The sequence below is a fragment of the Toxorhynchites rutilus genome, chromosome 3 (genome assembly GCF_029784135.1).
Source record: "Toxorhynchites rutilus septentrionalis strain SRP chromosome 3, ASM2978413v1, whole genome shotgun sequence".
Taxonomy (NCBI): Eukaryota; Metazoa; Arthropoda; class Insecta; order Diptera; family Culicidae; genus Toxorhynchites; species Toxorhynchites rutilus.
The window spans coordinates 120,613,105-120,630,700 of NC_073746.1; the positions used below are offsets into that span (position 1 = coordinate 120,613,105).

General features: G+C 38.8%; 2 protein-coding genes across 3 annotated transcripts; one reads left to right on the plus strand and one right to left on the minus strand.

Moving 5' to 3' along the window:
• Positions 1-3,722: 3,722 nt before the first annotated feature.
• Positions 3,723-5,443, minus strand: LOC129779510 (CD63 antigen-like). Its single transcript, XM_055787019.1, has 6 exons — positions 5,223-5,443; positions 4,978-5,166; positions 4,754-4,924; positions 4,471-4,695; positions 4,162-4,411; positions 3,723-4,085 (listed from the first exon to the last, which is right to left on the minus strand). The coding sequence occupies exons 1-5, from the start codon at positions 5,301-5,303 to the stop codon at positions 4,250-4,252; spliced, it is 828 nt and encodes a 275-aa protein (XP_055642994.1). The 5' UTR covers positions 5,304-5,443; the 3' UTR covers positions 3,723-4,085; positions 4,162-4,249.
• Positions 5,444-14,598: 9,155 nt separating this feature from the next.
• LOC129776347 (NADH dehydrogenase [ubiquinone] 1 alpha subcomplex subunit 13) lies at positions 14,599-15,793 on the plus strand. 2 transcript variants are annotated; one of them, XR_008743092.1, is made up of 4 exons: positions 14,599-14,653; positions 14,715-14,818; positions 14,892-15,309; positions 15,592-15,793. XR_008743092.1 is itself a non-coding variant. In XM_055781933.1 (3 exons), exons 2-3 carry the CDS (start codon positions 14,722-14,724, stop codon positions 15,248-15,250), a joined length of 456 nt encoding a protein of 151 aa, XP_055637908.1. In that variant the 5' UTR covers positions 14,599-14,653; positions 14,715-14,721; the 3' UTR covers positions 15,251-15,340. The 2 variants fall into 2 exon arrangements, 1 of the variants encoding a protein (XP_055637908.1); XM_055781933.1 differs by lacking the exon at positions 15,592-15,793 and having other exon boundaries at positions 14,892-15,340.
• Positions 15,794-17,596: the final 1,803 nt, after the last annotated feature.

The window sequence follows — 17,596 nt, forward strand, 5'->3', positions numbered from 1 at the left end:
GATGTGTGCTTCCACCGTGCTTAGCGATATCTTATCAACAGTATTATAAGCACAGGTACTGGGTGATAACGATACCAAACATGGTGTTACGCAGCTAAACTATACTATTTGTTCAAGGAATGTTCCACATTGAAACGAACGAAGTGGATCATGGGAAGCGGGTTCCAAACAATGTTCTGGAAAACACATGGAATCACGATTTTATTTTCATTAAGCAAAATGCTCAACTGTTTTGGGGGATAATCTGTGTAGAGTAGCTTTATAATTTGGAAAATCCATCGCAAAAACACCAAATCCTTAAGTTACAATAAAATCATAGGACATTCATTAAAACAACGGATTTCAGAAAAAAATGCTTATTGTACATTATCATAGTTTCTTCCAAGAGTGATACATTCGGAAGTGTTGCATCAACACACCACATTTCATCATTTCGTATGTTTCGAAATGATAAAAATAGCCTTAAAGAAAAAATAAGGCGACAATAACATTTGATGACTTTGTAAAAACTCAAAAAATGCACGAGTGTGCTATAGGCCTGTTAGGGGGAGACGGGGTAAGACCGCCCGGCGGGGTAAGACGGACCACTTCTAGTTTTATAAGAAATCCTCAGTATTTTGGCAAATATGCTACGCAAGAAGCATTAATAACACCTTGCAACACTTGAGAGCACGAAATATCAAAATTGTAAGCAAAACAAAGTTTTCGTTCATTGCGGTTGCAAGCGATCTAATTTTCGAGGTAACCAAAATAAGGCTTTCTCCAGCACAAACTGTATATTCCGTTAGTTGCCAGTATCCCAGCCCTTCAGTAGATTATTCCGCTTCTGCCTGCGTGAAAAGGTATGTAAAATATAATATAGAATGCGTGTGAAGCGCAAAACAACAAAAGATGCTCTTGAGGGAAGACGGACCATTTTCGACGGGGTAAAAGCGCCACACGTTGTGATATTGAATGATTTTCACATCAAATAAAATACTATCTTTTTGCTCGTCTCTTTACACACAAATGCCTCGAAACTACATAACGAAGTCGGCGCGGATGCAATGGACGTTGGATAATCTGAAAATGGCTAAAGCGGCAGTGGATAACGACATGTCCATCAGGACAACATCAATCAGTTCTGGAAGTCCTAGAACCACCAACAAATCAAACGCAATGAATCACCAACGATGAAGCTCGGATCCATTGATCCAGTTCTTACCACTACTCAGGAACAAGAACTGGTGGAGCATTTGCTGCAGCTGGAGAATCGATTCTGCGCCATCACAATGCGAGATGTCAATGAACTGCGATTCGAGTTGGCTGAAGAAACAGCATATCGAATCGGAACTAGAAATACCTACTTCGGAGTCATTCAGACTTCACGTGAACAGATTTTGAGGGATTTTAGAACCACGTAGATAATCGTCCTTATAGATTCCGAAAATTTGGTAAATTTTTCACAAATATTTTCAAAGCTCCGCGCGTAGAATATGGATGGCCTTTCCAGAAGTTTGTGTGTAGTTTATTGACAACCTTAAACATTTAGTGCCTTAGACAACATTATTTCTGTTATTTTGACAGGATTAAAATGTTTGAAAATAGCATCGCTCCGTCTTACCCCGTCATGACTGCAGATCCCATGCTGGTGGTATCGGTTCTGAAGCAACGGAGTGTCGCAGAACGAATTTCAATGAAAATTTGGGAGTTGGGGAGGTTGGGAGTTTAAGCTTGATGGAAGTCAAGAAGAAAGTGAATGAACTTCACGAGTTGATACACATTCTCTCACGCTAAAGATCACGAGTTCAATTTTCACTCCAGACATCTTTCCTTCGTGTAAAGCTGTGATCCGAGTGACGAACCAGCCATAAGGTTGAAAGTCACTATAATGCAGGAAAAAAACTCTACGAGTTCATTAAGGACAAAAATTATGTCCACACCAAGATCAAGATCTTAGTCAAGAGCATTAAATCGGCCGTTTCGGCTGATGCTGAGCAGAGGGAGCTGATCATGCGAGCCAAGGCTGTTGAAAAAGCACTCGCAGAGGCAAAGGAGAAGAGAGCCGTCAAGGTACAAGAGACATCGAAGACATTGCGAAATCCGCGATCGGCCAGAAGGAAGAAAGATACCCCAGGAGATGAAGTAGACCTGAAGAACGTTCAAAATGATAATCTAGGTAAGGAAGGTGAAGGCAGTGGGTGGCGTACTGTCGAAAAGCAGGCGGAGAAACGGAAGAAGAAGAAAAGAAAAAAGTGGCGTGGGGTAAGAAATAATCTAGGGCCCGACGCGAGCGATGTAAATTTGATGCCCTGATCGTCGAGGTGAAGGAAGGAGGGGCTTATGCATCACTTTTACGGAAAGTTAGACACGATTCGGAGTCATAAGAATTGGGAGCAAATGTGGTGAAAACCAGACACACCCAGAAAGGAGAGATGCTCTTCGAGCTCAAGAGGGATCCGGCGGTCAAAGGTTCAGCTTTCAAGAAACTAGTCGTGAAGTCGCTCGGTGAGGAAGCGAACGTGAGAGCTTCATCCCAAGAATCAGTAGTCGAGTCGAGTGACGAGGCAATCAAGATGCATGCTGCGCAACGCAGAGGACGGATACAACCATGCGATAGGAGGCTTCAAATGTCCCTCGTACAAGAAGCCGCTAGCAAATTCGCAGCAATGGAAGTAACCCAGATTAATCTGAACCATTGCAATACAGCTTAGTAACTGATGTGGCAGTCAACAACAGGAACAAAATGCAATCATAGTTGAGCCGTATCGAGTACCTCGCGATAACGGCAACTAGGTGACGGACAGATCAGAGATGGGTGCAAAACAGGTGCAGATATCGGTTTCGTGGTTGGTTGGAGGCTCATATGAAGATTTCGTAATCGTCAAAATTATGAACTACATGAACAGTCATGTCAAACGAATGATCTATTCAATGTTATTCATGGTGTCGCCATCTACAACAATTTTGAATTGCATCGCCCTCTTTCAAATCAGTATGCCTAGAATCAGTCCTAAATTTAGAAAAATTCAGTGAAAATCATTGAACTATATTATTTAAATGCCTAAAACCTGTAGTCCCGACCCTTTTTTAACAATAATAATATATAGACTGTTTTTCTCAGCTAGTCGTGAATTAATTTTGACTGAGAAATTTGAAACTGGGAGATATGTTGGCATGAAAAATGCAGCCAAAATCAAAACAAAAGCCGAGGCACAAAGCCCAGACAAAAACCCAACGAGCGGTCCGTCTCCGTCAATTATTCTTTTCTACAAATCCTGCCGCTCGTTTTCGTTGAACGTATGCTGACGGGTCGTTACGTTGCCGGTGTATGTGAATGTTTTCATATGAATTTCATGGTAGAATAACTGACGTAACGGAACGTGAACGTGACGTGGATGTTGTGTGTGAATCGCTCTTATTGTGGAACAAGTGTCGTGACGATGACACCTGAAATGCAGCGTACAGCCTAATTATATACTGCATGTCAGAGCTGTAGCAGAAGTGGGGGGCCGACAACGCCTGACTGTTAAGGAGAACAGCTGCGAGGACTGCTCTAACGGATGGTACCCCACAAAATCAAGAGAGAAACAAAGGGAAGGGGTTGAAAGAGTTGAATTTGGTCTAAACTTTGCTGGCAATGAGTGCCATATGCTACAACGCATTATCATGTCACAGAGATTGTCAACAGGAACAATTTATATACTGGTCAGTTCTTAGGACTTTGAAGAAAACAAAGAATATACTTTTCATACGTTCATACGTTTTATACGCTTCTCAAGCGAGCTTTCCTTAGCATCGGAGATAATACTTAGCATTTGCCGCTACCTTTAGGATCACACTTGTGATCACAAGCCAAGCAATTACTTCATCTAAGGCATTTGGATCGACTTGAAGAAAGGCTTCGTGAGCACTTCGAGCACTTCAGCACTTCAGCCTATCGGCATTTGGGGAACAAGTTCAGAACACACTTTTTCCGTCTTTCACTGATTAGAACACCTTAACAAGAAAAACATTGACAATTAATTTCACACATAAACGACGGTCAATGTTCCAAATTCATCAGAAAAAATCATCTTTCATCATTTTGCGGGAAATGAGCCGAGCTAATTCATACATAGAATAAATTAGAATTGAAATTATTTCATTATTCAAAAATATTCATTATTCGTTTCTGTTTACCTCTATTACTTAGCCAAATAAACTTATATACATTTCATAACATCAGATTCATAACAACTCGAACTACACAGGGCCTAAAGTATTTATTTCACAACGACTGATCTTGGGATGCTTCTGTTTCAACCTCGTGAAACCGCTTGTAATCAAATGAACACACAGTGCTCTGATACTTGAGGGCATCCAGAGAGCTCCTAGTTTTGGTCAACCTTATCCTTTTCCCAAGCATGAAAGCAAACATAGCTGCGGATATCTGAAAAACAAAAACAACCCAAGTTATACCCAGTATAAATATCGCATATCATAACTAACCTGTACGAAAGCCACAAGCAGGAGACCAGTCGCAATAGTCTTTGAACAATGTCTGAGAAGAACATTCATTTTAGGATAGCAACCCACCGCGTAGGGAACACATGCTCCATCATTATATGTAATGCAACATGAAGCTGGCAGTTCGACTAATGAATCGCTACCGCTGCGTTCAACCACCAATACGTCTTCCCAATCCCTGAAGCTTGATACACCGCAGCATTCCAACTAGTTCGACGAAAGATCCTTATCATTTTTGAAACGAGATTTAGAAAAACATACATACCTCTATTTGCATGAAATCGACGGACTTTTGCACGTGGTTATTCCACGGATATTGTTGGATTGAATTGTTCAAAGTTTGTACTAGAATACTACTAACATCCTGACGATGATAGAAGCCTACCAGAGTGGCCGTGAGTTCTAATACAAACACAACCGACAGCAGCCCGGAGTACTGAAATGCAGCCATTGTTAATCGACTATTTTCAATATCTTGTGTTGACTTACGATATTGATAAGAACTGCACTTTCTTTGATTGTTCCAACGAATCCGAATATCGCAAACGCTAACGTTATCGACCCAACAAGAATAAACATTAACGCCGGCGAATACAATCGCTGATCGATAAAAATGGTGAAATCACTATACACGGATCGAATTGCAATACCAGTTGAGATTACGAGAACCGCGGTAAACTGTAACCGGATAGACAATTATGATCAGTTTACATGTTCATTAAGATGGCTCTTACCACAAACATAACGTTAGTCATGAACAGGAAAAATTTGATCCAGCTTAACGGCCATTTTCCACTATGATGAGCACTCTTCATTTTATGTGCTTCAAAATAATCTATTCAGTGTGAAGTACGAACTTTACTGAATGTGTTATCACTTACAGACTCTCGAGACATCCGTGACAAACTGGCTAGCAAACAAAGATATAAAGCTCGGACAGATAGCAAATCTTATCAGGTAACATTACTCGAATCTGCAGCCGGTAATAAATTTTGTATGGTGAGCCCTGAGGGCCAAGAACTAGACTAGAACACAAGGATGGGTTGAATGGCTAATGTGCTGGGAAAATTACGAAAGAACATTTTACTCTTTTAGCCGTAGAAGCTATTAACATAAACTGACCAGACGTGTACGCGGGACAGTCCCGCATTTCAACAAAATGTCCCGCGTAGGATTACGTCCCACGAAACGTCCAGCATTTGGCAAAAGGAACGAAAATGTCCCGCGATATCAATATATTTCAGTATTAAAATTTGATCATGTTGATTTTCTTTGAAACCTCAAAATAAAACTTTTATTTGTCAGACTGTTCAAGAGCGCTTCCAATGCATTCAACGATTAATACGATTAATAGCTGGTTTCATCGCACCGACAGTGGACTTTTTGTTTAGAGAGTGTCAACAGGAAACGACGGCAACAAAATCGGAAAATTGATTTTTATAAAGATTTATATTTAAGATTTTTATGAAGATTTATAATGATTCTAAGAAAAGTCTCCTATTGATCCGCAGGGACCAACGTAAGTCAAACGAAGAGTTCATCTTTGGCCCTCTAGCTCGGTCGGGGCTTAACGTGTTAAATAAGCCGGAAGAACTAGTGTATACTGGACAGGAAGAGGCAGGGTTGTTTGATGAAGTATCGCAAATGAAGCAAATGTTGGCCGGAACCTCAATCATGACTGATGAAAAGATGTATGTCGACATGTTCTTTTACCTTTCCGTGGCTTTGGTAGTCAGCTATCTCTGCATTTTGGCCATTCGCTTAAAAGTTTTCTATAGGCCACAGCTGGGGTATGTCGGGAAGGTTGGCGGTCTACGCGACAATGTTTATCTCCAGCCGATCCATTATCCATTCTCCAGTGACCTTTTGGCATAATGGGCTGATCCCCGTTTCGGCATAAAAACCATATCACCTTCGTAAGTTTCGGCAAGCACTTCGTACTCGTTCCCCGTTCACCATATGACTCGAAAGAAGAGCGGGTTGGACATTCCCTTCTCGTCTGTTAGAGAAGGACCTTCTTCGAGTACTTGATGTGGATGATATATTCGATGTCATCGCTTACCTGGGGAACGTAAAGTACCCGGTCCCCGGCCATTCGTTGAATTCTAGCATCAAGCACGTCTCGTCTTCCATTATGAGCACGAAAAGAAGTTTTTCACTTCTTTCGCCGGAAAGAAGTTTTTCGCCAGCATCTGAAGCTACTCCTTCTGGGTGATTACCTGCTGCTCAGATACTGCCGGTCTCGGTCTCTGACGCTTCCGTATAAAAATGTCCATTTTGGCCAGATTCTCCTTCACCGTTTGGCCGGTTGTTTCGATCTCCCGGCTTAAGGTGAAGGTGGAAGCTAGCCACAAATGGCTGCCACAATGACGCACGTTTCTTTCATCTCCCTCCCTCACCCTTCGCCCGAAAATCAATAATTTTGCGAAACAGTGTGGAGAAAATGATCATTTTCGCACACTTCCCATGAAGTAATATCAGCCAAACTCTAATCGATTACTCACAAGATATTAAATTTTCATCTGCTGTCGCACTGTATAGTGAACAACGTCGGAAAACTCGAGCAAGTGCTCTGAAAGTTAAATTTTCATTTTTCAATCTTCGACAATGGTTTTGTTTGTATTGGTGAAAGCATCGTTATTTTTTCGACACTGATGCCAGACAACATCATCGAAACATCTATCAAAACCACTCAATAAAATGTTATTCCTGAGTCATAGCGTTTCATATCATGAAAATCAATAGAATAAAATTGTGTTGATATTAGGGATTGCATTACCGTGCCAAAATTTCAATAACCGGTTATTCGGTAATGAAAATTTTATTACCGGTAAAACCGGTAAATTATCGGTAAAAAACCTACTAAAATTTAAAATGAAGGAACGACTTTTATTTATAATGATCAGTTTACAAATAAACAGTTTGCAAGTTTTTGCTGATTAACACTAGGTTTGCGGACGTTTCTTATATACCTATCTCTACGAACACGCGATCAATTACTTACCTCGATCAATTCATAAAAGTGGAATATGTGGAGATGGAATATAAATGCAGCCGATTTTTGTAATTTTCCATATACAATTCGAAATGCGTGAAAATGACGTGTAAACCTAGTGTTAAAGTAATACTTAAGGACACAGAGAATGTTAATTTGGTTGACTTCTAATCTCGATCGGATCTCATTAACAAAATTTCCAAAAGAGGAAAACGCCCGTTCAGAGTCCAATTATGTTGGGTGTACCGCACGAAGAGTATCGAATACCATTGTCATCCGGGTTGCAACATATACAGAATATTCTGTATTTTACAGATTTCTCGCCAAATCTCAGATACAGAATCTGTATATACAGAATTACAGATTTTCAGCAAAAATATAGAATTTTTTAAAATTCAATTTTAAATATTGAATTTATTACTGCGCATACATTGATACCTTGATTCACAAAAAAAAAAGTAGAACACAACGCAACAATATGGCTTTCATTGGAGGCAGTTGTTAAGCGAAATCTTGAGCGAATCGAAGAGCTTAAACTATTCTATTCATTCCAAGTCAAGTATGACCATAATCAATCCACCATACATCCACCATACACCATACACTCATTTAAACTGTCCTATGACTAAATCGGTTATGCTGTTCCTAAACATTGTTCTATCGCTCATCAATGAAGTCATTCCACTTTTCAATCAGAAAGTTCTCAATTTTGCGAACTTTATAATGAGACAAATATATTATTGTTGATCATGTCGGGTAACTTATGATTTCAGAGCTACGTGCAACGATTCGTTAATGCTGATTATAATATGAAAGATTTTGAACACGTTCTGAAGAAGCCTGAGAATGTTTACGTTGGTATCGGGAAGAAGAAGCTGAAAAAATATTGGATGTAGCTAGGAAGCTGACCTTCAATTCGATTTGTTGTGATTTCTATATTAAACTCGTGAAACAGATTTCAAAGAAATTTCAAATTTGATTTCAGCGATCCGGTTATCAAAACTACGGCCTTGATAAACCCTTCAAATTTTCGTCAAATTACCAAACCTAAATAATTTGATACGCCAAATTCCACAATTTGTTGAAGTAATAGACTAGGCTTGGGGAACGAATTCAGGCTACTCAAGACGAATCTTATTGGGCAAAAATTGAGTGAGTCAGGAATAACTTGGTCCCAGCTGTTGGATGTCGAAAGGCGCCTTTTTGATAACATTCATCAGCGTCTGTAGAGCAAGTATTTTCGCATGCCAACGAAAACCGGAAATCGGTTTGCCCCCACAATTACAGACACTATTTTGGAAGCAAAAAACTATGTATCGGCTCAAGGAGGAGCTTCAAGGATGATATTGACGAAAAGTTTTAAAGCAAAGTGTATAAACAACATACAATTCAGAGGATTAGAAGAATAGAACCTTTTTATGATTTACTTTGTTGAATTGATACGACTTCAACAAAATAAACCTACATTTCATTTTTGTTTTCCTTAATTTTTCGATACAGATTTTTTATGCAGATTTTTTTTGCTAATAATACAGGTATACAGATTTTTACCAAAAAAAATACAGAGTTAAATGTGGCAACCCTGATTGTCATGTATTTGCCTCTGATGCCCTCTGTACGAAAACTCTTGTCCGAGGCTTTTCATCAATCCGTTAATTGACGTTGAACTTGGACTGGACGTTGATACTTTTCATTGTTGCAATCGTCGTTCAAGTTGATGCTCAACTGTTCTGCAGGTTTCGCAGGATTTCTTCCTCCTGTTGTCCAGCTACTGAATCAATATCATTATCGTCAAATTTGATTTAGTCAGGAACAATTTGAAATGCCTGTTTGATCAATGCAGTCCGTGACATTGGATAGAAGACGCCAAAATCATCATGAATTGTGTTACCACCACGAGCAGAATGATTATTCATGTACGGAAACAAATCTGCATATACGAAACGTTTTTCTGAATTCCTTCCAATCAGGACTTCCAGCAGCTGCTTCAAAGTTCCTGATGGTTGCTCCGATAGCTGCTCTAGCATAAAGTGCAATCTGGCATCAGCTTCATTAAGGGTTCAACAGCGACCAGAACTGGTTTGAGGGCATCAACCAATTCCTTCATCGCTGTCAGTTCTTCATCACTGAAGCTTATCTTTTGTTTCGTTTTCAGATCGGGTAGCGATTTTTGAACTGAAGTTCAGAGAACCTAGAATCGGCGCGTTTTTTTTCGATTTTATTTGATTCTCGAGTAATATTTCAAAGCGGCATAAAGGCAAATATTCTTTATAGTGTAAAAATAAAAATAACCGATATTACCGGTTATTGATTGTAAAATGACCGGTAATTCGGTAATGGAAAATGGCCCGGTATTACCGATAAAACCGGTAACGGTAAAACCGGTTAACAATCCCTAGTTGATATCAATACAATCATTATTTTTACGTTAAATGGGTCTGTAATGTATGTTTTAGCAACTTCAACATTGGGTAAGAAAATTGTATTGCAGAGCTCGGAACACTGCCACGGCTGCCTATGCTTTCAAAAACAATAAACGGAAAAGTACTACATTCAATCAAAATGTCTCGGCCAACGAAGAGAAGAGTTAAGGCTCTCCAACGTGAATATGTGAAAACAATACGACCAACGAAGGAAAATATGAAGGAATTATCAGCATGCGGAAGAACTTGTTAATATCAAAAGAGGTCCAATTCGCATGTGTTATAAATTTGCTCATGTTATGTTCGCGTATAATCAGTATTGTCAGTGTCAATGAAGCGCCACACAGTCTGATAAGTGAATTGATCTATTTACATGTGCTTCGCTCTTCTCTCACAAACACTATTACCCCATTTTTACACGTGGGTTTACCTATACTACTACAATGGCTAGCTTCCACCTTCACCTTAAGGAGCGACATAGAGAGAGGATGTTGTAAATACTTATAAAGAAATTATACAGATCAGGTTTAATTGCAAGGACACATGTTAAGTGTTTCACGAATAAATGAGACCAAACTATGGTTTATTTTCACATAACGTATGTATATAAAGTTTTGTTTTTTGTGTCCCGCGTTAGACCTTTGACCATCTGATCACTTTATATTAACATATTAATGGTGGATTAGTTATGTCATATTGAGTCAAAAATAAAATTTCATGGAATACTAGGGTTGAACAAATCCTGGCAAAATGTAAACGATGGCCATCATGGTCATACCGAAAATCCAGTAGCCAGAAAATAGGCGCCACTAAAGAGTTGAAGACCATTAAAAGAACTTTGGAGGGTACAATACAAATGTTGACGAACAAATGATTGATTGTAGACGAAAACAATAGCAAAATAAAATTTATGTATAGGTATTGATGTTGGGCTCCCGTGGCCGAGTGGTTAGCGTCACACCTATCATGGCGGGGGTTCGGGTGCGACTCCCGTTCTGGTCGGAATATTTTTCATCAATGAAATTTATTCCAACTTGCACTGTGGTCACGCGTATTCTAGAGCTTGCCACTTGCCATAAACTAGTTTTTTCAAACTGGCGTACACGATATATCAAGTTATACTTGTTCTACCTTTTTGTGTCGAATTTATATGCATACAATCTGCATGCATCTCTCTATCCACCAGTATCCAGAATAGGATTGGGCGATCTTGGATCGGTATTTAGAAGATCGATCTTTTCCTCTCCGATTTCCAATCTTTAGAATGGATTCTTTGTATTCCAAAAAATCGCGACAATCGATCTTTCTGATGGTAGATTTTTTTTTTGCAAATTAGTTTTTTAGTGAACATTAATTTTACTTCCACCAAAAATCACCCGACAAATTTCATGAACATTGTAACCTTTTCAGTGTTTTCAAATTAGTGGTCGTAAATTTAGGAGAAGCAGTTTTGTTAGTTTGGCCATTACAAAACAAGTCCAGCCGAAACGGTCTTTTCTAGAACTGGAACTACTACCAAGATTTGAACTTAATACCAGACGTATGACACGGTTGGGTTTTATGGGATTATTGTCGACGGAGTTTTGGATGAGTATCAGTTGTTAGATTTCGAATAATAGTTTTCAATTAATGTATTTAATTGAATGTTTCCATGACGATACAAGATGCCCTGGAAAATCCAATTATTTTGGGCTTTCAATGTTTTATTGTAAACTTCATGCTGAGAATAAAATGCCTTTTATTTTTGAATAAAAATGTGAAATGTTTATTCCACGTTTAAAGAACGACGTCACTTATATAAAATAAGTAAAAAAATTGGGAAAAACATTTGATTCTTCAAAGATCGATTCTCTGGTACCGATTTAATCAGTGGATAGTGGATTTATTCACATGTTGGAACCGACGGTATCCCGTCTATTATTTTTATTTTGAAGAAGTGCTCAAGCAACCTCTCGACACCGTTGAGCATCTTGTTCCGCCGATCCATTCTATGTGGTACTATTCCAAATGTGTGGAAGAATTCATTCGTGTTCCTCAGTTTGTGTTCGTGGTATTTAAGAAGGGTTGCAGGAAGGACGTCAGGAATTACAGAGGAATTGCCTGCATATGCGCTATCTCCAAACTATTTGTCGGGAAACATAGAAAAAAAACGTTTCGAACAGCATTTTTTTTCTTCAAACTGTTTCAAACTGTGTTTTTGAGCAACTGTTCGAGCTAAATATTCATTCTGGATTCATGAGTATCATGAATTCATCTCCATGCAGGTTGATTCTTCTTAGTCTTTTTTACCGTGTTTGTTTTCCAGAAGACATCAGTTCCTCTTTTTTTTATCTGTCCATTAAGCAGAAAATCCATGAAATCCCAGATTAGGGTAAATGATCTTGGTTTGTCCAATTTGGGGTGTTTTTACGTAAGTAGTAAATGCAAATCGATTTTTCTTCATGAAAATCACACATAATCGATACGAGTTTGGGTTTGTTGAAAAGCCCCAAGTCTCTAGTTGCTAATACTACCATAAGGTGTTGAAATTATTCAAATTTTTATGTTTTTTAACGATTTTCCTTAAAGAAGAATTATGATCATGGTTTGACCACCTCTGATCATGATTTGCCCAAAAAATGATCATGGTTTGTCCAGTTTTAGAAATCTCCATTTTTGAGTGAAAACATTCGAATTCACAATTAGATGTTGCATTTATCATTGCTTGGGTTTACTGCCATCATATTGATTCATTCATAATTTAGGCTTTCTTCAGAATATTGCCTTTTCTTGGGCATTTTAGAAGTGTTCACCTCAACACAATCAACACAGAAAAACCATACTTCTGCTATGCGCGAAGCACACCATAAACAAACATAAACAAACTGTAGCGCGCCAAGCGGTTGCCATAGAAATCATGTGGACAAAACAACATTATTGAATTGGACAACTCATGATCAGAATTGAGTTCATCAAAATGCGTTAGTTTAATGGTTTAGCTATGTAAATTCGATACAAATGGTGAGCAAGCATGATGTTTACAATATTTATAAGTGTTGTAATCCAGAAAAGGTCTGAATACGTGCCAAATAATCATCTGGTGATCGATTAAAAGTTAGCTCGAATGAGGGGCGCATTGACACAAATAGAAGGTGTATTTTATAATCCTTTAAAACATGTGATTTCGTAAAAATATACTATCAAACTACTATAAATCATGTAAAAGGCAATTTCATTTATATATTTCGAAACATTCGAATACCTTATTTGACACAGGAGCGCTGAATTAGAGCATTCAAAAAAGTGGGCAAACCATGATCATATTTTCGACTGGACAAACCAAGATCTTTTACAGTATCATCGATCCACGATTTTCGATGCACATTTCGATTTCACAAAAAATCTCCCAATGAGAACAGGGGTGGAATCGGCATTTCGAAACGAGTAAGTCGGTTCGAGAAAATTCAAACTCGATTCGAATTAAATTTGGTATTATGTATTTTTTTCGAGTTAATATTTTCAGTGTACTAGATTTCGAGCAAAATTTGTCTCGAAGAGAAATGTCAAATTTTGGGGTTCGTAAACAAGGCTATTGCAAAGATAAAAAAGATTTCAATTTACAATGTCAATTTGACATTATATTAGTATAGTGATTAGAAAGAAAAGATTGCGAAATGGTTTTAACCAAGGCGTTGTACTATAGGTGGACCGCAATGTCAAAACTGCTGTTCGGCCATTGCTCGTGAAAAAACAAATTTGTTTACAAAACAAGTCGTATCTTTTGGTGACAAATGCATTCGTTGGCAAAATAGCTGCTCGCGCTTTATTGTCGAATCATAACAGTGCAGAAGGATGTTTTAGTATATCTTTTCGCCTTTCTTTCCAAGCAAAAATGTACTTCTGTTTGGCTCCCATCGGCGGGGAAAAGAGTACTATCAGCTTACGGCGACGGTGACAAAAAATAACGCTGATTGTGGCTCCACTGATTTCGCTCAGGGAGGAGGAGAATGCTGTGCATATACCGGGAGGAGATCCGGAAAGGGCCGTTACAAGTAATTGGCTAGAGCAAAAGGAGGTTGTGCACTATATTCCACGAATATCTTCTTCTTCTTCTTCAATGGCACTAACGTTCCTAGAGGAACTTCGCCGTCTCAACGTAGTATTACTTGCGTCATTTTTATTAGTACTTAGTTGAGATTTCTATGCCAAATAACACGCCTTGAATGCATTCTGAGTGGCAAGCTCTAGAATACGCGTGATCACAGTGCAAGTCGGAGGAAATTTCTTTGACGAAAAATTCCCCCGACCAGAACGGGAATCGAACCCGAACACCCGGCATGTTAGTTATGACGCTAACCACTCGGCCACGGGAGCACAATATATATTTCCTTATTTTTTCCTACAATTATTTTCCTTAGCGAGTTGACATTGAAATCATAGCCACACACCCAAACGAAAAGTAAATAATTCTGAAAGTTACGTCTCGCTACTCGTCTCACGTCATGTCCTGAAAGTGTCAAGAACGAAACACCTATAGTTCAACATCTTGGTTGAAAACACGAAATTGAATGATTTGACGTTTTGGAAATAAACGATGCACAGAAACATCTATGCAACAAATACCACCGATGCAACAGACGAGATTTGTTGCGCAACACAGATACACTTTGCAATCGGTTCTTTCCTGAACAACCGACCCGATTCCGATTTTGACGTTTGATTCAATCTCTTGTTGTTCACCCTCAGAAGCAAAAGAAGACAGCAGCAGGTTCGATAAAATAAATTTCTAATCACAGTAAACTTCTTTATTCTAATGATTATTTTTCCAGATTCAAAATGTCGTCTGCACCGGCTAGACTGCAGGATATGCCTCCAAGGGGAGGGTACCAGAAAATTCCCTTCAGTCGTGTTCCAGCGAAACAATATTTCACAGGTAAAAATCTGTAAACCTGTTATGTCACCACCGTTTTGTTTTTGTACCGAATAACAACACGATTTTTCCGCAGGATGGCAGATGATCGCCGCATATGCCGGATTCACAACGTTTGGCCTCTCGCTGTACTACTTGAACTGCCGAGAAGTCAAACGTGAAGAGATAGAGATGCGTTCCGCACGGAATGTGATCTACCCATTGCTGTTGGCCGAACGAGACCGCGAGTATCTGAAGCAGCTGAGACGAAACCGTGACGAAGAGGCAGAGTTGATGAAGAATGTTAAGGGCTGGGAGGTGGGCACCTGGTATGGTGAACCCGTGTTCAAAACCCTTCCGAAGGATAAATTTGTCGATCCAACCTTCCAAGAATTCTACGTTCATTCAGCTTTCAAGGATTATGCCCATCGTAAGAATGTTAAACTGATGAGTTAGGATGGTGCAGATTGGCACCGTTCTCTTTGCAGAAAGGCATGTACAGCGATGGGTTGCTGGTTAGTATAATAAACAGAATTCTATCAGAAACAGACAGTAATTTATTTCCGAAAGTTTTAAAAAAAGAATTGTTTATTCAGCGGAGTTTAGTTTAAAAATTTGGAAAAAAAATCATAGGAGGATGTGTTCAAGACACAACCGCAATGTTGACGTAGAACTACGCTGCAATTTAATTCAAGTCACTTGTTTATAACTGCGGATATTATTTTATAATGCAACGAAAAATTATAAATAACCATTCTACCAGTTCGGTCGCCCTGAAATGTTTTTTTTTATTGTAGAATCATTTGACGATAATTGTTTGATGATTCATTCTTGTGCTCGCAGAACAATACATGCTCGAGATAAGCGCAGCTGTCATCCTTAGTTGAGGAAGTTTTGCTACTGGCAAGCGAAACCAAATCGCATACAACATTTTAAAACGACATTTACTTTCTTGGTGACTCAATAAACGAAATAAATTCTATCTATTAATCTCAACAACCTCGAAAAGATTAGCACTGCTTCATTATGATCAATATTAGCGCAAATGCAATCCTAGTTGAAAGCAGTTTTGCGACTGGCACGCGAGTCCAAATAAATTAATAACTTAATATAACTTATTGAACAACTTGGTATCCCCCAAATAATTTGTTGGTGCACAACCTTAACACCTGCTTCACCATAGCGTCAGTTCAATGCATTGATGATAGAAAACAAACAATGTTAACTGCTTGGAAAAAAGCTAAATATTTGCCTCAGCAAAGATTCATTACCAATACCCTAGCGTAAATATTTCTCTCCCGCTATCTTCCCTTCTTGTTTATATTTATCATTATGACTGCATAATTTGCAACATCATACAATCATCAATCATAGCATAAAAAATTAGGCGATTGTTGCATCGTTACAGGGCCAATGCACACGGGAGCAGATACAAATGGGGTTTCAGCGTAGCGAAGATACACTATTTTTACGTACGGGTTATGAAGCACGCACGTACGTATACAAATATCCATATACGATGGCCGGAAGCAACCAAATATACACCACACACTTATCTCCGTTTTGCACTTTTCTCAACAGAAGTCCTTTCTGTTAATATTGCCAATCTAGATTAGCTTAGCTGTCATCCTTTGTGAAGAGAGTTTTCCTACCGTCATGAGAAAACCAAATCACTGACAAAATTCCAGAACATTTATTTTCTTGGTGAGCTGACGATAACCTAGCTTGATGATTACTCACACAATTGTGTAGCTCAGGACTTTAATGCAATGGCGTCAGTTTGATGCAATGATTGCAATGTCAAAGACATCAGCGAGTGAGTAATTTGCGTCTACAGCTCAATCCGAAACGAAGACATATGATGACGCAAAATAAGGAAGAACGAACGATATTCATTGCTTTGAATAAAGATCGATACTGAAAGTTTGGCTCTCTTCCTTGCTTGATACTTTAAACTTCTTCAGTTCATTCGTCTGTAACCTTCGAAAAGGCCCTTGGAAAACTTCACTTTATCCATTATATTACTCCTCCACCCCCATTGCCTTGAGAAAGGCATTCGATCCCTCGCCGTCCAGCTCGCCCAGCAACGATATTGTTCAATCGATTTCCTCACGAAGAATGTAGAGACGTTGGTTAATCGTTCGATTAATTCAAATAATCGAATATCTGAAGTTATAATGGATTAATTTTGTATCGAATAATTTGAAATCAAAATATGAATACATCGAATAATTGTCACTGTAATCGCGATTAATAAAAGAAGGAATCTTTCTCAAAGTCAATGCATTTTTAGGCTAAGAATTAGGCTACAAAATTTTTGTTGTAAACATGTGGTTTTTCAACGTGTTGCCTTTTAGACTTTCGAGGACCGATTAAAACCGCTCCACGTCATCCAACGTCCTTTTATTATTTCTCCCATTCCTATTGATCAGACATGACGGGAACCGGATCCTTGTTTGTGGTGAATATGTCAGGGTAGCTTGGACGATGTTTGACTGGCTTGGGTGGCGTTTCAATGAACTTTTACATATTATGGATGATATTTTGAGTTTACAATGGTATTTGAGATAACGTATCGACTGTATTTTTACCATAAATAAAATAGATAATCTATTTCAAACGAAAAACTTTAGTTTGCCTCAAGCGTTACGAGTAGTGAACACCAATATAGCTGACATCAAACACAATAAGGCTGATGTCACATTAGGCGCGAGTAAAACCGCAGCGGAGGATCTACAGTCTATTGTGAATGAGACATGACACACAGAGCGGGGCGGCTTTTGAATGGAGAGAATAACCGTC

What these genes read in the sequence shown, in the direction of transcription:
- LOC129779510 (XM_055787019.1), bottom strand. Translation starts at nt 5,303, where the DNA reads ATGAAGAGTGCTCATCATAGTGGAAAATGGCCGTTAAGCTGGATCAAA. An exon ending in TCGATTTCATGCAAATAGAG is followed by an intron (nt 4,696 to 4,753) that starts GTATGTATGTTT and finishes TCGTCGAACTAG; the next exon opens with TTGGAATGCTGCGGTGTATC. An exon ending in TGCTTGTGGCTTTCGTACAG is followed by an intron (nt 4,412 to 4,470) that starts GTTAGTTATGAT and finishes TTTGTTTTTCAG; the next exon opens with ATATCCGCAGCTATGTTTGC.
- LOC129776347 (XM_055781933.1), top strand. Translation starts at nt 14,722, where the DNA reads ATGTCGTCTGCACCGGCTAGACTGCAGGATATGCCTCCAAGGGGAGGG. An exon ending in AGCGAAACAATATTTCACAG is followed by an intron (nt 14,819 to 14,891) that starts GTAAAAATCTGT and finishes ATTTTTCCGCAG; the next exon opens with GATGGCAGATGATCGCCGCA.